The 26,814-nt window shown below is 48.1% G+C and overlaps 1 protein-coding gene across 2 annotated transcripts in view; it reads left to right on the top strand.

The window, feature by feature from the left end:
* The window catches only part of LOC8028096 (protein O-mannosyl-transferase Tmtc3), a 328,600-nt gene that overhangs the window by 119,814 nt on the left and 181,972 nt on the right, over positions 1–26,814 (top strand). For both annotated transcript variants that reach the window (XM_042293455.1, XM_040214192.2), the window contains one exon: positions 23,170–23,397. In XM_042293455.1, the coding sequence (XP_042149389.1) occupies positions 23,170–23,397 (228 nt within the window). The remainder of the gene's footprint in view (positions 1–23,169; positions 23,398–26,814) is intronic.

Below are 26,814 nucleotides of genomic sequence, written 5' to 3'. Positions count from 1 at the left end.
AGCAAAGAAACGTCCCATAATGCAACGCGCGCGGTTACGCCGACGCGCCACTCAGAAACGGGCGCCTAGGAGCTGCGCTCTAGAAACTGATAAAACAAGATTCAATGGACGCTAAAGCGCTAGTCTGAATTTCACCAGCTATAGATCGTTTCGTGCGGCACAAGAGAACTAGCACACGAGGGAAGGGAACCGGAATCTATTGTCGGTGTGAAATTCGGAAAATAAAAGAGGGCTATTCCTTTTTTTTTTTTCCCCGTTCGGAAATAGTTTTGTCGGTTCCGAGCGGTGCACGGCACGGAACATAATTTGCAAAACTAACAATGTGCGGTGCACGGCACATCCTACAAGCAAGCTCGTTACAGTGAGGAACATTAGTGGCGTGAGCCGGTAAGATCACACCTGACAGGTTATTTTGACGTCAAGTCGGGACATAAACAACAAACCGGCGAAAGAACACCTAAGAGCTCACCTGCTAACAGCTTATTCTACCGTCGACCATGAATATTGCCGCGCACAGCCCCCGAACAAGCAACGCTCGTTCACGGTATTCTTGAAGACTCGCGTTTATTCTTACTCGGGGCGTAACATTTATGATTCGTCCTACTTGTTCTTGAAAGTGCCTGGTCATTTTCGTTCTGATCGCGCGACGCTCGAAGCTTCTTTGCCGATGTTTTGAGATCGTGACGCACACTAGATAAGGAGTAGCGCGGGGCCTTTTCGAGTCAGTCTCGCTCTCGCTTGCTGTTACGTCGCCCAATCGCCGCCCGCGTTTCTACTGTCTTGACGCTCGTGTATTATTTTATTTGGCACAAGTTCGCCGATTAGACCTTTATTTTCAGTTTACACTTGTCGAGCGCTTTTCCATCATGACAATACGATCATGAGCAGGAACCGGTGAAAGAACACCTGACAGTTTACTGAAACGTCGAGCCTGAACATGAACATTAGCAGCAGGAGCCAGCGAAAGAACGTCTGGCAACTTTCTCTAGCATCAAGCCTGTAACGAACGTTTGCAACACGAGCCTGCGAAAAAGAAACCCGACAGCTTAGTTTGGCATCGACCTTGAATATGAAGTTAGCAGCAGGAGCCGGCAGAAGAGCACCTGACAATTTGCCCTGGCGTCAAGCCTCAATACGAACGTTAGCTCTACGAGTCACCGAAACAACACGTGTAAGAGTATCCTGCCATCAAACCTGGATCTAAACATTAATACCACCGAGCCAGGAAAAACAAAAACAAAAAAACTTGTCAGTTTGTTTTGGCGTTAATCCTCATTAGGACCACGAGCCAGAGAACGAGTACCTGTCAGCTTAATTTGACGTCAGCCTGAACATGAACATGAGCACCGTGAGGCAGCGAAAGAACGCGTCTGCTTATTCTTACATCAAGCCTGAACATGACATTAGCGCCATGAGCCAGCGAAAAAACACGTCAGCTTTTTCTGATCCAAGTTGAACGTGAACCTTATCACCATTAGCCGGCTAAAAACCGCCTGTCAGCTTATTCTGGCGTCAAGTTCGAAGATGCCTAAAACGTCAAGACCGGGTCTGCTCATTTCACTGATGAACGAAAACGAAAGCAGATAGTTTTTGTTGGTTGCATTTTTTTTTTTTTTGTAAAAGTGAACGCACTATACAAAATCTTATTTCTGATCTTGGTTCTATGGACAGTCAATATTAATTGAGGTCGTTGTTTAGTAAAGGTTACGAAGTACTTTCATGATTCTTTTATTTAGCGCTTGGATTGTACTTGTGTTTTGTAGTGCGCGCTCTTTACGGTATTTCTGATGGTCCTCTTTTATGATGATAGAAGCGATACCACCGTTCCAAGTTTTAATTGTACGGCCCCTGTACAAACGTGAACACTGCTTGAGCAGCAATCGGGAAAGTGAACGCCAGGTAAGCGGTCACGCTAGCGACCTACAGAACATCGTGCACCGACGCCCTGTGATTAAAGCCATTTATCACTGGGGAAGCCACTGGGTCGCGCCGAGGCTTCGAGTCACGCACACTTGAAATCAATTCTTGTCGTTTAATGTGGAAGTCCTACTTCTTGTCTCATTTCACTACTGAACTCGCCCAATGAAGCTATTCAAACGCGATAAATGAATGATTGGACATAGAGATCGCAAGAGACGAACTGGTGATTGAAAAGGTTTACTCCGACTTAACATAACAAATTAATAACAAAAGGTACAGACGTTTCGCCACCTATGCAGGTGGCATCTTCAGTATACACTGACACAAATGAGGTGAGGTCGACCAGTCTACTTATCACACACGTCCCCGTAAACGTCCGGCAGGGGGCCACGGTTGGTGTTGCACACCGATGAGTCACGGCGAATGCACCAGGACTCGACGAATTTTCTTTGCCCCCACCTTTGTTCTCGGGCCAGCGTCGTCGCATTGTCCAGGTCGAAACTGTGTCCTGTCGTCCAGCAGTGTTCGACAAGTTCCGTCTTGGACCGCGTGGCATGGGTGGCCTTGGCAACGTCCCTTTTGTGTTCTTTCAATCTCGTTGCCCTCTTTCTGCCCGTTTCGCCGATGTAGGTCGCGTCACAATCCCCGCACTGCACTTTGTATACGACCCCCCTCTGACCGTCTGCAGAGGTGCGGTCCTTCGGTTTCGGGAACACATTCGCTAAGGTATAATGTGGTTTAAAAACAGTTTGTACGCCCAGCGGGCGCAAAGCTCTCCGAACAGCATCTGACACGCCCTGGACATAGGGAATAGATACAATAGACGTTGCCCGCACTCGTGACTCACTCCCCCTTCCCCTCTGCATTCGCCTCTGCGTATCGTTAATAAACGTCCTCGGATAATGGCGCCGCTCTAACGCACCAACCACATTTTCTACCTCTTGCAACCGTAGCTGCTTGTTAGAGCACACTGCATCACAACGTGATAAAAAGGTTCTTACAACGGACCGTTTGTGTTCGGTCGGGTGATGGGAGTCAAAGGACAAAAAATTTCCGGTGTCGCACTGCTTACGGTACACCGTCGTTTCCACACTGCCATTACTGGCCCGGCGTACCAACACATCCAAAAAAGGCAACACATTATCTGTCTCTGTTTCGTACGTGAACTGAATGGCGTGGTGTACGCTGTTCAGCGCCACGTGGAAAGCATCTAGGTTAATTCTTTTCAAAATTACAAAAGTGTCATCTACGTACCTACAATACATTTTCACCGGAAAGGGTACTGAGTTTAGCACCCGTGTTTCGACGTGCTCCATCATTAAGTTTGCTACGGTAACAGAAATAGGACTTCCCATAGGGCACCCTTCGATTTGATGGTAAATCGTGTTGGCGAAACTGAAGTACGTTTGATTCAGGCAAAACCGCAACAAAATTATAATATCCTCCACAAGTAAGGACGTACGACTCTCCAAATTACAATCTTCTTTCAAACGCGTCTCTACATAATCGATAGCCAGGCCAATGGGGACATTTGTAAACAATGAGATAACATCAAAAGACACCATAACATCGTCATCATCAAGCTGCTGCGTACGGACTTCGGTTACAAAATCGCGAGAGTTTGTAACCGACCTAGAGTTGTCCTCAGTTAACGGCTTCAGCACTTCAACCAAGAACTTCGACAGGTTGTAAGTTGGTGAACCTACAAAAGACACGATAGGACGGAGAGGGCAGCCCTCTTTATGCACCTTAGGTAGCCCGTAGATGGTTGGAGTGGCTCCGTCCGAAGAAAACAGTCGGCGGTACAACGTTTGATCCAAACGTCCCTTGTTACGCAGTGCCCGTAAATGTTCAACGAGCTGGCGCTCTGACTTTGCTGTCGGGTCACGGTTCAACTTCATAAAGTGCGAGGGATCGTTCAAGATGCTGTACATTTTCTCCTCATAGTCCTTTCGATCTAGCAACACAGTAGCCTTTCCCTTATCTGCCGAAAGGATAACGAAAGGAAAGGATCACACACGTCCCCGGACGTTTACGGGGACGTGTGTGATAAGTAGACTGGTCGACCTCACCTCATTTGTGTCAGTGTATACTGAAGATGCCACCTGCATAGGTGGCGAAACGTCTGTACCTTTTGTTATTAACTTGTTATGTTAAGTCGGAGTAAACCTTTTCAATCATGAATTCACCCGGCTTTTGGAACATTTTTGCAGAGACGAACTGGCTTTGGAAGCTGCGAAGGTTCTACTGCTCGCCGAAGCTCAATTCCTGCGATGTCTGTGTTTAGACGATACGCAGTGCCCTAGCGGCACCGGACGCGAAAGCTTATGTTGCGAGCATTGGGGAAAAAAGAAGACGAACAAAAGGAGTAGAATTAACGGTCGTCCTATAGTGAACCACTCAATAGCCTACGCTTCAAAGTAGCGCCACTTCCGCCGTACTAGTTTTCGTAGATCGTTCTGGCGTCTCCGCACTCTAAGAAAAAGGGGGTGTGCACGGGTACTCCCCTTGTCCCATATGTAACTCCCCAAAACAATACAGTTCGTCGTTCTTTCCACTCACGTCGAGCTGGTGATGCCAACTTTTACGAGCGGCTTGATTTTATTAAAATAGCTAATGCACTCATTAAAGGCTACATTAAGACAATCAAGGTTTTTTCGACCCGGCTGCAAGACCTTAGTAATTTTTTTTGTTTGTCTTCGATATAAACATGAGCAATTTCGTTCGTTATATCCAACAGCTATCAAGCCGCTTGTAAAAGTTGGTATCGCCAGCTTGACGTCAGTGGACAAAACGAGGAAATGTAGTTTTGGGGAGTTACATATGTGGTACAAGGGGAGTACCCGTGTGCACCCCCTTTTTCTTACAGTGCGCTACGACTCATCTAAGTTATCCGCTACGCCTCCGCAACTACTGCGCATGCGCCAATCTAGTGCAGACCTTGCGGAGTTGCGAACGCGGTTGCGGAGGCGCCTTACGAAATAGCGGATCTCGAGATACGCTGGCCGTTCTATTGTGTGTCTATCTTATTTTATTGATACATATATACGCGTATAAATAAAGAACACAACGACGACGACGTTGCGAGGATGACACACCGGGCGACAGCGGTGCCTCAATCTGAGCCCTGGTGCCTCGGAGGCGGTAGCTTCTACTTTGACTGGGCTACCTCCTTGGAGCCTGATGCTCCGCCCGCAGTGGACCCCATGAGCAACAGCGCCATAATGTTCCGGAGGCTCCTGACCCACGGACTAGGCGAGGCTATTTTTAAGATGATGAAGAGACGTGGCGGACTTCGTGAACGACAGATTATGTTAATAATGATTTCTCCGCGATACAAGCTTCTTCGCTCGCTAATAAATCGGACAGTTTTTAATTTGTGCCGTGTGGGAGAATTGTTTTATGTGCGCAATATCCATGTTGCAGAACGGACGCAAACAGCCTCAGACAATCATTTTTAGAGCGCAGCTCTTAGGAGCCCTTTTCCGGCTTGAGCGGCGTCGCCGTCGGCGTAACCGCGCGGTGCATTATAGGACGCGTGACGTCACCGATAACGTCATCGGTGACGTCATTGACATCGTCATCGTCACTGATGACGTTATCGGCATCGCCATCGTCACTGATGACGTTATCGTCATCGTCCCTATTGACGTCATCAGTGACGTACTGATGACGTCATCGGCATCCGCATCGTCACTGATGACGTCGTCGGCATCCGCATCGTCGTCGTCACTGATGACGTCATCGTCACGTGACCCTTGTGAGGTCGCGTGACCCCGGTGACGTCGCGTGACCCCCCTGACGTCACGTGACCCTCGTGAGGCGACGGCGACGCCGCTCCGAGGGAGGAGTAGCAGACAGGATGAGGAGGTGAGGAGGAGGGAGGAAGGATATACCTTCCTCTCGGTACCCTTTTCCTCCTCCTCCTCAAGAGCTGCGCTCTAATCCGGCGTTGCAGGAAGTTGGAAACGGCTTTCATTTTTTTTTTTGCAGCTTTAGTTTTTTTTTTTTTTTTTTTTTTGTAATATAGTTTCGGAAATTATTAGTATAGTTTGCCCGCTGCTTACGATACTCACACCGGTCTCTTTCTTGCGTCTCTTCGTAGCGTTCGGAGGTGCAAGCGGTGGGGGGTGCGAGCGAGCTCCTCGTTCCGGCTGCCCGTAATGGACCGACTTTCCCGATTGCCTCCGTTGCTTCGACTATTCTATTTTTTGCGCGTCTCGACTGCGGGCACCGATCCGTTCCAGGACGGAGTCGGCGTGTATATAGGCGGCGGCGGAGGAAGCGTCCCATTCGGGAGCGACGAATCGGGGCCGTCGCTAGGGGGGCCCTTTGCCGTTCGGCGCTCCCCTTCCGAAGCAGCTGATAGCGCCTGTGCTCGCTAAGCCCGTCCTATATGCAAAGAGTCGGCTGAGCCACGGCGGCGCACATTCCGCGCGACAACTCCCGTTCGGGATTGCAGGCCCCGATTGAACGACCCATCTTCTCGCCTCGCATCGGCGCCAACTCATTCTGCTAATGCGAGAGCGCGTTTTCCCGCCCGTCGCATTCCTCGCTTTCTCTTCTGGTCCGACTCCTTGCCCAAGGAGCCGACCGGATCTCTTCGTTTCATCCTTCTCACCCTTCAAAAAAAAAAGAAAAATTATACTTCGTTGGGCTTCGTTACGGTGAAGTGGTTTTGGATGCGTTTCACGCACAACGCACTCATGTACCCGATTTTCCAGGTTATGATCTGCATCCCCGCGGAGCTATATTTTGGCGAAAAAAAATAAGTTTCTTTCCCCTTTTAGATAGAGTGCACTCTGCACATGGTGCCTGCTCAACGCGTAAGAAAATCCCACACGGAGTGGGGAGGCAGAGGGAGGCCTTCCTCGCGAAGACACTGGCAGTGCACATTCGTAAGAAATGATGAATCTGGCACGTCGCTTTTGAATGCACTTTTCGAATATTACTGAGTGATGGGGAGAGGAAATGGAGGCTACATATTTGGGCCAACAAAAGTCTTGTCGGCCAGCTGCCCTAGAGCGGGAGGTGCAGGCAGCGTCGGATGTCACGAACTGTCCTAGAAGCTTCGGCAGTTATGGAGTGAATCTGGTTAGTCTAAGACAGATTAGGGGAGAAGCGGACACACCAAGGTTATTATATCATTCAACATATTCGATGTCTTTTCAGCCTAGAAAGTATTGGAAAAGAGACGGGGAATGTTGACGTTTGGAGCACGACAACATCTATAATTGTTTGAAACCCTCGGGATATATATGGTGAATAAAGCTATCACAAAGCACGCTGAAAAGGCAAATAGACGGCCTTTAAACATATTTAGTATACCGATTGTTGTAAGGCCGAACCGTCAGTCAGAGTGTTTAAACAATGTCGGTTCAGCTGAGCACCACACTACACACGAAAGGAAATGGAGTATCGTTGGCGCTAGACCTCACGAAACGCAGAGCCGCTTCGTATGACGGCGTCAATCATGAAAACAACAGCGATCTCATCTTCCCCGGTTAGGTCCAGCTGCTTGCTCACCGAATATGAAGAGCATTACAATAACATAAAGATCGAAAATTACTGCTCCTATCGATTTTTCCAATCACTGCCACTGCTGGATGTTGTCCCGTTGTAATTAACGGCCCTTCGGACGCACTGTATTCCCTTCACCGCTAAGTTGACAGGGCGATGAAAGCTACGTGCTCGCCGGGCCAGTAAATCGTGGGCCAGTTTATCTCCCGACCCCGCTCTCAGCACGTTGAATACCCAGAGAACGTGATTAGAGACGCGAGACCGATGGTGTGGGTTCATTGAACGGGCACGTAGCTATAGTTCCGCCCTGTCACTATAGCGGTGGGGGTATAACATTTTATTTGAAGCACATGTCCAGCAACACCGCACCGCACACGCACGAAGGTAAACAAGCGATAGAGTGTTTCCCGTGTTTGCCGCGCCGTCGACGCGGTGTGACAGGGTTTTCTCTTTACTAAAGGGCTGCCCACTCAAGACACGATTTGTGCCTGCCCCGCATGGCAAAAAAAAAAAAAAAAAGAAAGTATAATGAAGGGAATGGAGGAGGCGCAAACGATCTGGTTTAGTTTGAACATGGCATAAATCGCGAGACTGCAAGTAAAAACGACACAAACACTAGAAGTGTTTGTGTAGTTTTTACCTGCAGTCTCGAGGTTGATGTCTTGTTAAGAGAGGAATGTCCGAGTTTCATAAATTCTGTCCGCCTCTGCGCGCGTACATTTTCAGCGAAAACATCAACCACTCACTCGCAGGCGCCAAACAGCGAAATATTTTTATTCATTAATTTGTTTATTTATTTACATGTTCTCAGGACCCGGATTCATTATAGGGGGGATGGGCAAAAAAACACAAATGATAGAATACGAACAAATGAAGTACAAGGATGCAGTAAAAACGTGAGCGGTCATGGATTAACAAAAATGGTTAATCCTCGCCATTGTTTCCTCCTTGCTTGTTTTTTGGGAGGTTTTCGGGAAGGACAGCAGCTGTTGAGGCCTTGATTGACAGTCAGTGGAAGGGAGATGGGCTGCGTCTAAAGGCCCGTTCACACTCTTGCAACCGAGTACGACTGAGAGAGACGAGAACTTCTTAAAATTTCTTGGGACGAGGGAACACTTTGGCATTCTGGCGCCATCTATGCGGTGACCCTGGAACTGCGTTTCACGAGAGCGAAGGTTTTGCGGGAGCTCCGAGGTCAAATGTGCGTAATACCTAAAAGAAAGGCTCGTTTATAACGTTGACAAAAGTTTTTCGAGCCAAGAAAGAAAAAATAATGCTCGAGAGAAATAGAAAACATGCCGGACCGCCAAGTTTACACTTCTACCCAATAGATGGCGCCAGCGTGTCCTCTTGGTGTAAGAGATATTAAGAGGTTCTAAGGCCCCCATTTTAAGAGGTCGCAAGAGTGTGAACGGGCCTTAATGGAGAATTCCGCTCGGAGATCTCGAGCGCTCCAAAAGCGCTCCATTTGGAGCGCGCATATTCCGCTCGCAGATCTGGCTCGAGCTGGTCATCTTCCTCTCGTAGATCTCTGGCAACGCCCGCTCCATGGCGGTGCCACTTCCGAACTTCCGGGTTATCACTCTAAGCCCCTGTACCTCGTTGGGCATAGCCCCCTCTCCGGACATTCCCCTCCTCCTCCTCAGGAGCTGGGCTTTAATTTGGCGTTACAGGGAGTAAACGGCTTTCATTGTTTCCTCCATTTTCTTCTTAGAGTGTCGTTTAATTGATAAAATGAATGTCAAAACCGGGAAGTTAGGATAGACTAACAAGGTTGTCGCGCATTTGACCAAATACGCGCGTTTTATAATTACGATGCCTAAACGTTTAGCACCCTACTTACATCTCATTACAACGACTTCATTCATTTTTCTCGAACGAAAATTACATTTAAGCGTTTCCCGGTGCATGCTAATAAAACAAAGTTTCTCAATCGTACATACTTGATACATCACGATGTGTTTATCGGAATTGATATTTTTAATGTTGGCAACAATATGTTGTCGCATTATTTAGAGAGAGAGAGAGAGAAAGTTAGAAATAGACACAGATGAAAGTCCTGCTTAGATTGTTATAAAAATAGCTTTATAAAACTATCTATGTCAAAAGTGAAACGTGACTATAGATATGTAGAACTTGTTGCCGTACAGCTTCCCATAATGTAGAACTGGCCCACGTTCTATCGTTGCCGAACCAAGTTTTCTCTGGCGGGAACTAAGCTGGTCGGTACACTGGGAGGCACGGATAGCACGAACGCGACATCGGAGCTTTTCCATGTTTTGCTCAGACAGGGGCGTGGACAAACATCGAATATTGCCGCAGCTGCGGTAATGTGGCTGCGCATATTAGCGCAGCCGACGGCAATATCCGAGGGAGCAGACGAAGCGGCGTCAAGAGTGCGCCGTCACGGCCGTCTTTGTGCGTTTGCTATATCGTCGACAAAAGCACTCCCGCGCAGTGAATGCGCCGTGATGCTGCGCTTTTCGCTTCTCTACGCCGGGGTTCGCAAAAGGTAGAACGACAACGAGCGCCGTGACGGTGCACTTTTGGGGCCGCTTCAGTTGGCCCCATCGGATCATGGCGTTGGCCACGGTAGGGCTTATAGGGCCCGGCCACACTAGCGTCGCCTAGGCCTGCCGCGCGCCGCTGGCCGCCGCGGGCTGACGGCCAAAACTAGTTTTCGCCCTGAGCGGCGCGCCGCTGGGCGCCGTCAAGGGCCCGTGCGCGGTTGAGGGCTCACCGTTTCTCGCCACACAAGAAAGGAGCCAATGGGAGGGGGCGTAGATCGTGATGTTGCGATGCCGTGGCTTAACGCACGTGCCGCTTCTCCGCGCGTCTTTCACGTTGCAAGCGAGCGTAGCGTCACTTTTCATCTGCTATTCCCCTATTTCCCCCATTGCCTTTCCCAACGGAGCGGTTCCTCGAAACTGTGCGACTGTTTCCCTTTTTATAGGACGAGACGCAGCCAGACTACTTAGATAAGGATGCTAAGAACAACCGCTGGGAAATTATAGGAAAGGAATACGGAATTACTTGTTTCTCCGTGGCACTTGTTGCATGTCGTCTGTTTTGTGACAGATGTCGTGTTGATTTGTTGACACTCTCTAAAATAGCCTTCATCTCTGACGCGCAGTTGGGGCAGCAAAGCACTGACCTGTCCCTCGGTGTTTCGGTAGCCCCGAATCGGCCAAACCCAAAACCTGCCTTCACAGCGCGGCGATGTCGCAAGGTGAACGAGCAGGCTAGGATAATCACATTCACGCTGATCATCATCAGATCATTATGGACACTTACCATGTAGACAGCGAGTGCGGTTTCGATGCTGATATATGCGAAAGATGAGAGCCGAAACGGAAGTATCTAACGAAGAGCAGACGATGAAAGAGCGCAAAATCCGGCGGGAGGCGCGCGCGCGATCTCGACAACGCGAGAGCCAGTGCCGCACAACGGAGGCCATGTGTGGCCTCCTCGCGTTCTGAAGCCAGACGGCTGTGCCGCTCATCGGCGCGGACCGGCGACGCCGTTGCCGCTAGTGTGGCCAGGCCTTTAGTGTGAAACGGGCAGTCTCGTCCGCGTTGTTGCAGGAGAGTAACAATTACTTTATTGAGAAATGTAACTGATTACAGTAATCAATTTGTGCATTCCAAAAGTAATTGAAAAATTACCAGAAAGTAATTTATTACCTTTGGCCTTACTTTCTTTTTGCTTTCTATTACGAAGTCAAGAATATATACATATGATCAAAGTGGTAAGGTTTGTTTCTCTTTGTCTCTTTATCGAGGCGGAAGTTTGCTGATCAAAAAAGTGTCCAACGTCGGTGCAACATGGACGAGCGACGCACGGGCAGACAGTACGATTTTTTTTACGTAAAAGGAAAACGACTCGATATGTTTAGCTTTTTCGGAAACGTATAATTTATGACAGAAATATAGTAATGGAATCACAGCGAACGTTACCGCAGGAAAAAAAGTAATTGAAGCGTTAAAAAGTTGCAGTAAAGTGTAATTGATGACAAGTAATCAGTTACTGGTACCTCGTAACGCGCAAGTCTGAAAACGGGGTTTAGTAAAAGTATAACTTATACTTCGTTCCGCCGCGGAGCTAATTTTGGAGCCATTGAGCGGAGGGCGGAGAAATTCCTTTTCGATAACGAGGCAGTAGCGCTAGATTTGCTGCGTTGCCTACTGGCACCGAATGCACGCGAGTTAGGGTTCGTCGGAGACTCGCGCTCAATCCGTGGGGACACGACTTCTAGCCGGGGGAGGCAGAGCTCGCACACGAGCCGCATTCTTCTCGGAAAAGCTCCGAGAAACTTGGGAGGAGGAGGAGACCAGAGGGGTGTCAGAACGCCGAGCTCTGGTTTGAATGATTACCGTAAACTCCCCAGAGATGTCCGACCCCCGAAAGACAGCCCATCCTTATTTTTGGCTCGATTTGCTAAAACACCGAAAGATAGCCCACTTTATATTTTCAGCCGATTTGTTCGTGATGTTAAGTGGGCTGTCTCTCGGGATTTTACGGTAGTGGGTAGATGTGAAGCTGGCGGCCTGCACAGCTTGAACGCGTTCGAATGCGAGAGCCAGACGCCGGACGGAGCCCCGCTTTCTAACGTGGTCGACGAGTACAGTGCAGACCAAGGCTGCTAGCTTCACGTCTACCCACTATTCGTACCAACCACAGCTCGGCGTTCTGACGCCCCTCTTCTCCTCTCCATCACTGCTCGGCGCACAGCCTCGGCACGTGCTCTTGGTTTTACACGATGATTGTACTGTACAAGTTTCAAATCAACCTTTTAATGCGAAAGCATTAAAGGAACACTGAAACCCCCAACTTTTTTTCCATGCGATTTATTATGCTCTTAGAAGGCTACCCAATCAATATTTTGCAAAAGCGTCACGTATATTTTTAATAAATTAAAAAAACCAACTGCTCGAAACCGGAACTGGACTGGGGAGGAAGAAGAAATATAGAGGACTACGGAGGTTGCGGAAGTCGCGTAGTTGTCATACTTTTTTTCCCCCCAAACAATGTATTTCCAGATTTTCAGAAGCCACAGAAAATGGGTATCATGTTTCTTTTCTGTTTTTAATATTGTGTATGTGCCTTCGATGACCCACGACTTTGGTCATATTTGGTAGCTATGTCTAAACCCTAAACAACGGCACGTGACCACCGAGAAGAGAGTGAGCGCGACTCAAACCCGCCAGTTCTCGACCGGCTCTTTTCGGTGGGGAGAAAAACGAATTTTGAGCCGCGTATTGTTTTCTGGGTAGTTGGGCTCTCATATGTCATATACAAATGAAATCCTTGACGAGCATTAATGCCCTGTCAGTGTCCCTTTAACTGTTCCATGGAGCGAGCCGACGCCATCACTTTGATGTGCCCCGAACGACACCTTAAATCCTTTCTCCGAGTGAAGCCAGCTCCCAGATTATTGAAACCATGCGAAAGGCCTAGTCCACGGCGCCTAGTTTCCCTGATCCCAAAGGAGTGGTGTAAAGCCTGTTTCACACGACTGTTGCGAAAAAAATCGGTGCGACAGCCGACGCAGCGAGTGCGATCGCAATGTTTGGTTTCGCATGCTCCAACAACCGCCCGATTTCTGTCGGTGCGGCCGGCAGTTCGGACACGGACGCGACGCGTTTGACTTTGCCTAAAATACAACAAAAACGTCTTAAAAAACACAAATATTTTAGTAATACAATCTGTAAGTAGAATTTTTTAATAATTAAGCATTAAACCAAAACTTTTTAAGGTGTCTAAATTTATTTTTGAATACGCAACTATCGCGGATGAAAGCTGGCTAATGAACGACTAGTTGACGATAAAGTGATCGCGCCGACTCTGCGACAAAATACCAACTTGGTGGAAACCAGTCGCAGATCCGCTGCGACAGTGCGACTGCGATACTAATCGCACATTTACTGGAAATCGCAGCGATTTCGGAAGGAAATCGGAGCATGTGAAACAGCCTTAAAGCTGATGGATTTCGGCTTCGGTTCCATTGGCTGACGCCTGTCATAGTTTTAAGAAACGAGGCTCCCATTGGTCGCTGCGGTTCATTTTCAACGACCGCCACCCGATGGCGCTGCGTGTCCGCGAGGCAGCGGCTCCACGCCCAAGGTCAGCGTCCACGCAAGTACAAGGAATACGACAGAAGGGAGCGGAAGAGCGGCGTGCATGCTTTCGCATTCACAACTCATAAGAAGTGCTTAGGTGTACATCGATCCTTTTTTGCTGGATATTTGTATTAGTTTACTTCGTGCGATGCCTTTTTGTGGTAACCTTCCTACACTAATGCCCCTTAACTAAGTAATTGGGATTGTTTAGACGGTGTCAAGTGAGTGAGCCCCAGCGGGCGTCTGGATTCTCGGCTATAGATGAGAGCCAGCGCAGTAGAACCGCTTGCCTGGGGTCTTTAGCGTGCGTGACGCAGCAGGAATGCACGACTGCACGCCGGTCGATGCTCATCCAGATCGAAACGGGCAGATGTCGGAGGAGTGAATCCAGGACGATTGTACAGCGCGAACTTTCGCCTCGCGCGCTCTGAGCTGAGGTGCACTGACACGCTCGGGCCCCCACTGTCTTGGCCGATGTAGGCACCGGCCGAGGTACACATATGAATAACTAAACAGACCGACCGGTGGGTGAAGTCTGACTCTCGCTATTGTCCAGTGTCAGGAAATCGTTTGGTGCTGCTTGGACTTCTTTGGCCTTCGATCATGCTTACTGCCCGGACATTGGGCAGTAGTGAACTAAGGGACGGCGACCCGGGTTCATACGACACATTTTTACTCCTCGATAGGCACGTTCCAGTTCGCTCTGTGAAATTGTACGCGCTTAAAGGGCCGCTATAAAGAAAAAAAAAGTTTTTTTAGCAGTTTAATTGGAACACGCGTGTGAAAAAAAAAATTGTTTTACACGAAAAAAAATTGTCTAGAGTGATATTGACGGCGCGAGGCGCGATCTATTCGGCAGTCACCTCCTTTCCACTTGTTTTCTCTCTCGGCATTTCGGGCGCGTGGAGAAGAGGTGGAGCGGCTTCGCCTTCACGACCCAGATGGTCATTCCGGAATGACCCGTGACGTCATGAACTTTGCACTTAGAATTTCAAATAAATCTCTTGCCGTCAATATTGCTCTAAAAATTTTTTTTTCGTGCAACATTTATTTTTGACACGCGTGTCCCAACCAGACTGTTTAAAAAAAATGTTTTTTTTTTAACAGTCTGGTTGGTGGCCGCTGCACAGCGGAGGTTGTTTTAGAGACTATATCGAATAATAATTGCCTGAACCGAGGTTTTTAGTTGGAAATACTTTATTTTAACTGAGATATATTATGTTTTACGTGAAATATTCACTAAGAACAACGGTACGTACTTGTGACCTTCGTAATTACGGAATGAATGTCTTTAAATCATCGAGTATATTGCCGCGCGCGCAGCTGCCAAGTAGGCTGCGCGGCCGTGGCCTAACGGTTATCGCGCCTGACTCCCACGCGAAAAGCCAGGGTTCGATTCCTGGGAGCAAGTTGTCTTTTATTTATCCCTGCAATTTAGTGTTCTGGTAGATTCGAGAATCCTGCTGCTTGTCGAGGTCCGAATGTTCTACGCGTCGAACCTTCTACGCGGATTATTCCAGAAGCCCACGCGTGTACATAAGGGACTTCACGTAGCGAGCTAAAGTCAGTCTCGCCCAGCGTTCGATCCTGCTGTTACGCCGCCATCGATGCCCGCGACGCTCTCTTATTATCTTCTGTTTCCTTTTTGTTTTGGGTACAGGTTCGCCCCCATTAAACGTTTCAGTTTCCGCAGTTTAATCGCTCGATCAATTGTCATTCGTGACCATATACAAGGCGGTGGAACGGTCAACAGGGTCGTGATTTCTACGTGATTCACTACGTATTTGCCATTTCTGTGCGTGATGAGAACTGGGTGTGCTGTCTGTTGATTCTAAACTTTTTGCTCGTACAAAGCGATACCTAATGCCCGTGTCCCACTAGAGTGACAGACAGAAACAAACGACAGCGACAAGCCTCAAACGAGAGCCTTTCGCGACTTGAGGGGCTTTGTGGAATAAAGGAGGCTGTGCTCAAACACGAGCATCATGCACGCGAGAGTATTTTTGGCAGACTTGCAATCGCGCGTGCTTACTTCACGAGCACCGAACGACTAAACGCCTGCCAAAGGTACCATCGCGAGCGTGCTGCATGGGTTTGAGGCTTGTCGCTGTCTTTTGTCTCTGTCTGTCGCTCTAGTGGGACGCGGGCATAAGAAGGCTGCCAAGATCGCCAACATCTTACTTTTAGTGTTCCCAGGCATCTTAAGGGTATTGCTTAGCACCTCTAGGGAGTTAGCCCTTGGACAAGCAAATTTACAGCTTTAAATTTTTTTTTTATGCTTTTACTTTATGCTTGTTTCGTTCGCCCTTTCTTTCCCAGCCTAAGTTCTGCTTCTTTCACAACTTGAGTCCTACTCCATGTTACTTTCCTTTCCGGGTAGCACGAGTGTGTAGCCAGTCATCGTGTTACCCTTCCCGCCGTTTGTTTCGCCCTTTCTCTCTTCCTCTCGCTCATGGCGCGCTTCTCGGTCGTCTGGCGGAAAATTGGTTCTTCCGGATTCCGATGCCTGATTAGAAATCTCTGGGTGCTGAAAAGAATCGTGCTGGCCCTCTCGGACTGCGCGCCGTCGCTCCCCGCCGGGAAAGCAATTGTTTCCCTCTGCCCGAATGCGAGGTTGTTTTTTGGCGGAGGCGGCGCTCGCCTTCGCCCCGCCGTTCGGAGTGGCCCCGCGTCTGCGGAAACCCATTTCATGTTGGAATTGTCTCCTCGGAAGCAAGAGAAACATGCGTCGTTATGTGGTAAATCGATCCGCCGCTCCGATTACTACTCCCAATGGGTAGAGAAATATCTGCGGCCGGTATACGTTGGGTCTTGCGCGCCGAGCGTCTGCAGGAACGCCAGATTTCTGCTCGTTGCGTTCGTGGCTGCTGCCGTGAGGGAAGGACGTTCAAAGGAGCGGCGTCTTGGAATGCTTCGGTGCGGAACAAACGAACAACCCCAATTGTATTATTTTTTAACGTGAGGTGGACTTGGAACGGGAACTCGTTGCAATTCAAACCCATACCGTACTCTCTCTCTCTTTCTTTCTATCTCTCTCCCTCGTTCCCTCTCTCCCTCCTAAAATGCCGATATTCATGCCATCGAGAGGTGTGTTTTATAGACCAATAGAAGATACAGACGCAACATTCATTTCCGATACAAGTACTGGATACCGAATCTTAGCTACTTCAATACATCGCCGAACTCCCGTCCCTAAAGCCGCTCCTTCTAAAACATCATACAGTTTGCAGACACTGGGGACTTCCTTGTAGGACGGTCACGTGGTTATACAAAAGCTGTCCGGAGACATGGCTGCGGACAGCTTTATATGAAACATGTTTGCTTCAAACAACATGCATGTTATATTGTCACGAATGGCAGGAGCAGAAGCGGCGAAAATCCCGTTTCAAACCTAAAGTCTGATGGGGTGAACGTGTGCTAAACAAAAAATTAGCTCGCTAAAAGGTACGTTTGGGCTAGTTGGTTGATGAGCATCTTGGTTTAAAACAGCGCGACAAGACAAGCACAAAGACGAGGCAAGCGACAGCGCTTTCGTCTGTATCGTCTTTACTTTGTCCTTCGTCGCGCTGCTTTAAACCGAGATACAAACAAAATAAATAACGAGTGTCGAGACAGCAGAAAAACGGGCGCGATTTGGCGGCTTAACAGCAAGCGAGAGCGAGACTGACTCGACGAGATCCCGCGCAGCTCCTTATGTAGTGGAAGTCGGCATCTCGAAAGTGCGGCCCAAGAGTTTCGGGCGTCGAGCGTCCGGCGGAGAATGAAGAGACACTTTCGTGAACAAGAGGTAGGACGAAATGATGAAAGTTACGTCCCGGGTAAAAACAAACACGAACCTTCTAGAATTGTCCGTGGCCGAGCGTTGCTTGCTCGGCCCCGCGCGCGGCATCATGAAGCAAACGTGCTGCGAACATGGAGGCGTGTCCGCAGACATTGATGTCATGTCTGCAACGAACACGTGCAGTCACCTACACTCTCAAGAAAAAAAAGGGTGTATCGTTACACCCTTTGTCCCATATAATGCACCTCCAAACTTCAATTGGACGTACAGCGCCTTACAGTCGAACAGACGGCCCAAAATTTTACGAGGGGCTTGATAGCCGTGTGATACAACTTATTAAAATACCTAATGTACGTTTTACTCTCAACAACAAAAAAAATAATTATCGGGGTTTTCTTGGCCCTACTGTAAAAGTTCGGTGTTTTCTTCCTGTGGTCTTTGATACGTACTTTAGCTATTTTATAAGTTCTATTGCACGGTTATTAAGCCCCTCGTAAAATTTGGGGTCGTCTGTTCGACTGTAGGGCTCTGTACGTCGAAATGAAGTTTTTGGGAGTATTAAATGGGACAAAGGGTGTACCGATACACCCTTTTTTCTTGAGAGTGTAGCTGCTCTACCTTGGTTAACAAATAGTTTTGTTGGATTGCATAATTTATACTGTACTGCCTGTTTTTTTTTTCTAGAAACGCTTTAAATAGTTTGCCATTCTATAGAAATATGAACATCATTTAGGTCTATTCTTTACGATACACATGAACGATGTTTATGCCCATCGTTTATGTTAGGGAAAAACGGTTTTACGCACTGCTGTCGTGCTCTCAAAGCTAGCTGCAGTTACAGATTCCTCTTTTTGGAACTTTTCTCTGGGAATATAATATCGCTGAATCCCGTGGCGCACGCGTACGAAAATGCCAGACTGAAACCAGGATGAAAAATATTATAATCATTCCGAATCTGAAATTGGTCGTGAACAAAACGTCAAATTTACTCCGCGGGCGAAACTTTTTTTTTTTTTTTGTAGTTTGGAAGGTGTTTTGTGTCCAATTTTGAATTCATTTTAAATCCGGTCCAACCTGCTGGAATCCGACCCTTCGACTTAGGCAATGATCGGTTGTTCCATCGCCGCAAAGACACAATTAGATAGGTAAATTCCCCGGGTACGCAATGCCAATGTGTCGGGAGCTTCGACACTGGGCCTAACATATATGCGCCACAACTCTTTGTGAATTCCACCGACAACGCCAGCCAGTTTTCGTGTGTCATGCGGTGGATTGAAAAGTCGCTCGAAAATTAGTAGAAAAAACGACACCGAGTGATCCGTTTTAAATTATCCACGACTTTATTATTACGTCATACCAAGCCTACGTCGCATACAAGTGCGAACTTGAAGCCGCTCTACAGAACGCAAATCAAACTACAGCACTGCGTTTAGGGCAACACGTTATTCGCGACTCAAGGAACGATTTTTGTTCGCACGCAGTAGATAAAAAGAAACACGAAACTTCGCTAAATTTATCTTTTCAAACGTAAAAGGGAAAGCTAAGGCTCTTCATTGAGAGCTTTGGCAGGAGTGACCGTACAATGGTGAAATATGCAGAAGAAGAAAAAAACATACACGCAACAGTGTTCTAGATAAATATACAGAAAAGGGAAAATGCGCACAAAAGTGATCTAATTAAAAACATCTCGTTAACAGCATCGGTAAATTTGTCAATTGAACAAAGTGTTCCTACTGCTTTCATTATCTAGAGGAAAAAGTTAATATATTCAGACTTTGGGTTTAAATCTGCACTGCTGGATATATTTGGTATGATTGATTCTGGACGATCCGGTGGAGAACGTAACACAATTAACGACATTAAGTTTAAATTTGCCACGAAGGAAGGAATAAAAATATTTTAATCTGTTTATCGCTGCCCTGACTTGTAATGTTGGAACATTGGTAACGTACAAATATGCTTTCCGAAGGCGTTGAGAATGAATTGGACACCCCTGTATTCCATTTGCTCAATCCGTCTGCCGTGTGGGGAAACCAAATTGTACTAGCGCACTCCAGCATAAGTCTAATTAGTGCTTTTTATGATATACTTTTTTTGTTCGTCGGAGTAAAAAACTTAATTTTCGCCTTGTTCAGAATGTTGTCACTATGTTGCTTCCAAGCCAGTTCTTTTCCTATTTTTTTTTTTTTTGGTTAAGCTAACGCCGATTATTTATAATGATCTACAGTATGTATATCTTTTCCGTTTACAGTGTAGATATATTTTGTATAACACTTTAAGTTTGGGGTTATCGACATGGCTAGGGTTGTCTCTTTATTCATTTGCATCTGCCATCCACTTGTCCACCCCTGTATCTTCTGTATATATCCTGTTGGGTTGCTATTTCGGAATAAATGACGCAGTCATCTGCAAAGAGTTTCACTGGAACCTGGATGTCTCTGAAAATGTTGTTCAAAAAATAAAAAATGGAAGTGGTCCAATCACCGATTTCTGTGGTATACTCCCGAGGTGACGGGAAGAGGGTGCAGACGACTTACTATTGATTTGGACACATTGGGATCGATGAGACATGTAATCAGTAAGCCAGTTAAATGATTGCTCGTTTTTGAAAATTGGAAAGAGCTTGAGCAGGTTGTTTGGGATGTGAGGCGCGATCAAAAGCTTTTAAGAAAAGTCTAGCGAAATTATACGTCTCTTTGTCCCCGATCGTTTATCGAGCTCGATAAAGAATGCACTGCCGCTGTTTGCTGTGTGACTATTCATAAACATTTCCTAAAACCACGTTAACATGTGATTAGAATATTATTTATTTCGAGATAACGTATTATATGTTTGAAGGTTATGTGTATGAGAAGTTTACATTAAGTAGACTAGACAATGAAACGCGTCTGTAGCTTGCTGGGTTACTGCGATCACCAAATTTGCGTAAATGGGAATTATTTTTGTTGTCTCCCAATGTGTACGTTAAACGCATTAACAAAAAGAAGCCGTAAATATTAAGCACGTGTATTTGGACGTTCAGTCCGCATGCCGCTTCAAAAATTCATTATACAGCGAATCAGGCTGGGGGGTCTTTTGGGGTCAACGTGATTAAGCAAATTGAAAATGCCTCCCCTCCGTCATTTCTATGTTTTCGATCCAAGAAGAAATGTTGTCTTCAAACTTAGGAAGTACGCAGCCGTGTTTCGCAAATACGGATTAAAAAAAAAAAGCGTTGAAGTGACGACTGCAAAAAACAAACTTTCCTTTTTCGTAGGCGCGACATAACGTTAGAACGTCCGTATCGCTCTTTCGAGTTAGGTTCAACGTCGGATTTAAAATATCCGCGTTTAATATTGCAGCCCACATGGCCTGTGCCTACGTTTCCATGAATGCGACCGTAGCGCACGGACTCGAAAAGGGACCAGTCGCACGCAGTCTGTCTTCCAACTTCTTCCTCTCCTACCCATCTGCTACCAATCAAAACAGTCAACTCTCGATTCGGTGCTCTACGGTCGCATCTACGTAATGCAGCCTATGTTAATTGCGTACAAGCTCGAACGTCAAACCGCTGTGTGAAACACAAATCGCTAGGCAAAAAAACTTTAGCAATTGAAGCGTCGCGACGATTGTTTACGTATACAGAAACCGGAAAGAGCGTGGCGAGCGTCCGTTTCCACAAGCTTCGGGCGGTACAGTACATTTACTCACGATGAGACCAGAAAACTCCAAACATGTAATCCGAGATCGCGGGTATACAAAATATTGCCGACACAGGTTTGAGCTCTCCGAGAAACAGCGCGCTCGAGACGAGTCGCAGGTGTACGAAGTCTGTGTCAGCACAGCGAGGCCACGTCTGGACTGCTTGCTGGGTTTCGGATCATTAGAGGAGCGGGTCATGTTCATGACGTACCCTTGAGCCGTCCAATATTACTGGCGCAGACGCATTCGGATATGTGTTGAACTTCATTGCGTGAGTCATCCTACTACTTCAAGTCAACCACCGCCCGGCTCGTGCTGCAACGGGCTGTGACTCAGCTTTGCCGGCTGGGTGTACTGTGTACGCTAAGGGAAGACAGACGGTTAGCAGCGGGCATTGGATGCCAGCAAACAGTGACTCATGAAATCCCTACCTAGGGACCTGTGGCCGAAGATGCTCTGACTCCACTCCTGGCACTCCACCTCGTTCGAATCCCCGACTATGTACTTCTCAGAAGAGAGAAGAGGACGCATAGAAAAATAGTTTGGAGAATCGGAAGGAACCTTGGTCAGCATAGTAACAATGCCCCAGCACCTCTTTGACCCTGCTGCGCTAAAAAGTAAAAAAAAAAAAAAAAAAAGGCGTTCGGATTTGTATTTTGGGAGGAGGTGGGTTGGGGGGGGGGGGGGGGGGCGAGTATTTCTCAAGAAATGTAACGAAATACATTTCCTCCTGATTGTATCGCGATACATAGAAACATTCCAAATGTATTTCGATACAGGAATACAGATACGGGTGAAAAAAATGTATCGCGATACAGAAATACAGATACGAAATGTGTTTCTGAAATACTATCGCGATACCTTTGTATCGCGATACTGCCCAACCCTGCTTGGGCAGCCAGCCCAACACCCGTGCCCGCCTTGCGGATGGGAAGGTGTCCCGCATTATCACTGTCATATTAGTGGCGTCATAAGCATGCCAGTAGTACGACGGAATCGGCCGCCAGAGCATTGGAAGGCCGCTGACGAGGAGCCGACCTGGCCGTCGGACGGGCGGAGCAGAGCAAGTACATCCTCTAAAAATACACAGCGCGCTCATATTGTGCGATAATATAGAACTCGAATCCTGGTGGAATCTTGAACCGTCTCGTTTGATTATAAATTCCGTCCTGCAAATCTTTATGTCAAAAACTGGAGAGAAAATAAAGAGGGGGGGGGGGGGGGGGGGGGGGGACTATAAGGACGGTTGCATTGTGCCAGACTGGAATCCCCGGGTTCGTTTTGGATCGACCGGAACCATCGAGCGCAGATTGAAGTTGGAGATGCCTGACTGACAGTGGACAAGGCGGTCCGAATCTGACTTTCATCTGACATTTTTGTACGGGGGGTTACGTGTTAGACCGCCGTTTACACCAGCAGCCTGGCAAAATCGGTTCATTCGTGCACACTTAAAATATGTATACCCCTTAGGGTATAAAAAGGGTGTTTCAGAGACTTACGCCCATTGGTGTGTAGACATGGGTGTTGTGAGGACGCGGAGCAGCAGGTTTTTTTCCACAACCGCGATGGTTCCGTCTGGACAGAGTCGCCGAAGCCAGCGGGATCGTCCGAAGGTCGGCCACCTCGGTCAACTTCGACGCTTTCTCCGGGCGACGCCATGTGACCGTGGATTTCGCTTACTATTGGAGAGCCGCCAGCGACAATAGCGCGCTTTTATTTGGCTCAACTTCCGTTTACTGCGCTTCACCGCAACGTTCTGCAGCCGCCTCCCGCAACTGCATGCATAGCGCTCAAAAAAACGCTAAGAGGTGTATAGGCATAGGCGTATCGACCGGGGGGGGGGGGGGGGGGCGGGGGCGGGCGGCGGCGGCAAGGGGGGCTCTTGGCCCCCCCCCCCAGTTCTCAGGGTGGGGGGCAAGGCATGTGTTTTGCCCCCCCACGTCTGGTTTGCCCCCCCCCCCCCCCCCCCCCCCCACCCCCCCACTCAAAATCAAGTTGGTACGCCACTGTGTATAGGCCTTCCTTGCCTCCCTCGTTCTTTGCCCGCTGTTTAGCCCTCTTTGTGACTAGACTATGAACTCCTCACAATGCCAGTTCGGGCCACTCGAGCCCCGGATTCACGTCCTCGTCACCCTCGCGTGTACGCAGACCTGCTGCGGCGGTGGTTCCGGGCGCTGGCAGCGGAGGCGGGGCGGGGTGCGTCGCCGCTGGTACCTGTGCGTGGCGGCGCTATGCTGGCTGTGCTACTCGAACGCCATGAGCTGCGGCTTCGTGTTCGACGACGCCTCGGCCGTGCGGGACAACCGGGACCTGAGGCCCGGCACGCCGCTCGGCCAGCTCTTCGCCAACGACTTCTGGGGAACGCCCATTCACAAGGTGAGTCCGCGGAGGGAAAATAGACCCCTTTCGAAATACTGCCCTCTGATGGCAGCTGTGGAATACCTGCACAATGGCGGACCAATACCTCAACGTCACGGCACACTGGAAAAATCACACCCACAGAAAAAGATGAGGAGCGCAGTGACGTTGCACTTTTGACGCAGTTTTATTGGCTCGTCGGCTCGTAGTGTTGGCCCCGCTCCGACGTTTGCTATCTTATGGAATGACTTGCACGTTCCTCGATGCAGTTGTTTCGCCATTGTGCAGTGGTTCCGACCTTCTAATATTCGGTACGTGAATTTCGAAAGGGGTCTATAGGGCGTCCGATTTGGGTTACCGCGTGAGCGAGATAGAACTTGCCTTTCGCTGAGCGAGCTAAGATAGGGTTCGGAGACGATTCGTCTGCCAACGCGGGCGAAGAACGCGGTTCGTCTGATAGCGTTCTTTGTGGGCGGCAGTAGAACAAGTAAACAGCGTACGTCGTCTGCTAACAGACGGGACGAAAAATGTTGATCGTCTGCAACGAAGCCAGCACCGCGGTTAAGTAAGATCGGACGCAGGCTGAGATTGGGATCGTGTATTTCATGCTGGAAGTTGTACTGCTGCCGTACGCACGCTGATATCGACCGGTGGATGAAGGAGTATAAGGACAAGCACGCAAGAGGCCGCGAGACCTCTCTCGCTACATGTATGTTGGTGACACGTTTTTCTCGCAAAGATATTGCTCGACTGTGAACTTGCGAACGGGTCAATAATGTCTCATTGGTCGGTTACGTGCAAGCTGTGGTGCCACGCCCAATAATCAGCTGAGAACGCTGTTTCTCTCACCTTGTCCAAAATCAGACCGTTCGATTTTGGTTGAGGAGAGTGCAACGGCGTTGCGAAAAATTGCGAAAATCATTTATGCCAGGGGATCAAACGTGCCATTTCGGACTCGCCAACGATTGGCAGCAACGTCGCTTTCGCCTCCGCCGCTTAACTGGACGAGATCACCCATTTTCTCGAGCGTGACTCACCCAGAGTGCCACGAAATGCTGGAGGGTCTCCGTATATGACGCATCACCCTGCCGTGCAGTCGGAATCCCCGAATGATTCATGAACAGTTGGCCCATTCGCAAGACCCGCGAATGATGCCTCAGAGATAGGAATCCTCTAGGCCTGGTCTGACGGATCAAAATCAAGATGGCGCCGAAGAAAGGTCGTTTGCGGGAGCTGCTCAGCAATTCATCACGTGTACTGGTGGCTGCAAACGCACGTTCCACTGCGACTGTATAAAAGTAGGACTCGAAGAATGCAACGTCCCATGGCATCAGGCAAAAGCACGTACAAATGTAACGACGGCACCCGAGGCGACACTGCAGCGCTGGCGGAGATAATAAGCCTAATCTGGACGAAGAGTCAACGGATGCGTCTGGTTTAGACGCAGATTATGAATCAGTTCGTTATACTGGCAGTGAACCCACGCACGCTACCTACGACTTGGAATCAGCGTTGCAAAGGATGAATGCCAAGTTGGACGTATTAACCGCCGAAGTGAAGTGCCTGAGAGCGGCTGGCCACTCTCTTCGTTTCGAAGTTGTCGAATTCCGAAAGCAGCTCAATCAGAGAGGGCTCAATTCTAAACAACCGAGCTATATCTACTCATCTGCTGCATCATCACGACAAAATCTGGGAGCACGAGCGACGGCGAATTCCATCTCGAGCAGCGGTGCGATCTCCATGCCTACGGGACCAGCTGCTAGGAACCGAGGAACGTCTACCGTTCGGAAGAAGTTGCCACAAGAACTGGTGACGACCGTCGACAGGGTGACGAGCAGAGTGTGGCCGTCGCCGAAGGCTGCACTCTGGTGTCCCCTCGATGACGAAGCAAGCCATCGGTCGGAAGGGCGAAATTGTCGAAAGGAACCGTTGTACCTCGGCCGCCTACTGGAAAGGCATTGTTTGTTCCTCGACCTGACCCTGTAGCAACAGTCGAGGATGTCACCAGTCTTGTTGAGCCATTACTAGGTGGCAAAGCTAGCTGTTGCCCTAAAAGGAAAACGAAATACTCGTACTACTCCACTCTTCATATTTCGGTGGACCAGGTCATGTTTGAAGTAATTATTAATCCAGGCGTGTGGCCTGAGGGATGTATATTCCACCAGTTTTTCGGGAAGCTGGATTTAACACGCTCATTCATTTTGAATAATCCGGATGCATCACGAAATGGCCAGCGGAATTAAGTGCTCTGTCAGAATACTCGCGGACTAAAGCAGATGACTGCATGGCAAACGTCGTTTCTACAAAGTTTGGCATTATTTCGACCAGAAACATGGCTTTTAGAAGAGTTATCTAGCGCGGGCTATTTTTCTTCGTCCTATGCTGTTCACTGTAAAGGTAGGGACTGGGTTGTTTGGGGGGGGGGGGGGGGGGGGGGGCGATTATCTTAATTTCTACATAAGGCTACACCTTGAATCCTATGCAGTGTCCTTATGGGTAGATATACTAACGAATGATGGCTTCAACTACCTTGTTGGTAATTCCTATTTTACTTCACTGAAAAGAAGAAAAAGCTTTTTTTTAAGTGGTTAATTGTCTCACGCGTGTCACAAAAAAAAAAAAATTTTTACGCGAAAAAAAAAAGTATAGGGCAATATTGATGGCGAGAGATATATTTGAAATTCTGCGCGGCAAAGTCGACGACGCCGCGGAGTGGTCATTCCCTCAACGAGATGGTCATTTGCGCTTCCCACCTCAACGTAAAAGAGAAGCCGCTTCACCTGTCCTCGCGGCGTAAAATTTCACGCCTATGTCTAGTTCATAAAATGTATTTTCATAATCCTCTTCTACGCAATTAGATGATTACTCCCCCTTTTACATTTCATCCCGTCTTGACCATCACCACAAAGTTGGAGTTCCAAGTTCATTTACCACAACATTTCAATCTTTTTTTTTAGCCCCGCACAGCCGAGGAATGGAACCACCTCCCAGGGTTGATTGCTGCTATAACTGATACTAACCTGTTTAAAAATTCCATCACTAACTATCTTAGCAGTGACCCATGACCTGTTGTTTTTCTTTTTTTGTTGTTGTTTATGTAATACTGTTGACTTGTTACTATTTTACTATCTTTGTTTCATGTATGTGCTCTCCCCCTCTGTAATGCCTTCGGGCCCTGAAGGTACTTTCAATAAATAAATAAATACGTAAATAAATAGAAGAATAGCTCATGGCGTTCTATGTTTACATAAGGTTGTACACGACCGTCTAGGTAATGAATTAGTGTCATCGTTAAAATTTCATGTACCAGCTCGCCTTGTTAGAAGACTGAGTGTATTTTACCACTCCATTGGATCGAAATTGTCACCGTTGGTAAGGATGCAGATTTGTAGTAATGAACTGTCCTCTCATGTTGATATGTTTTCAGATAGTTTA

Source organism: Ixodes scapularis, unplaced genomic scaffold, assembly GCF_016920785.2.
Source record: "Ixodes scapularis isolate PalLabHiFi unplaced genomic scaffold, ASM1692078v2 PGA_scaffold4__175_contigs__length_147842914, whole genome shotgun sequence".
Lineage (NCBI taxonomy): Eukaryota > Metazoa > Arthropoda > Arachnida > Ixodida > Ixodidae > Ixodes > Ixodes scapularis.
The sequence above is the reverse complement of the archived record's forward strand: the minus strand, read 5'-3'. Positions and strand labels throughout refer to the sequence as shown.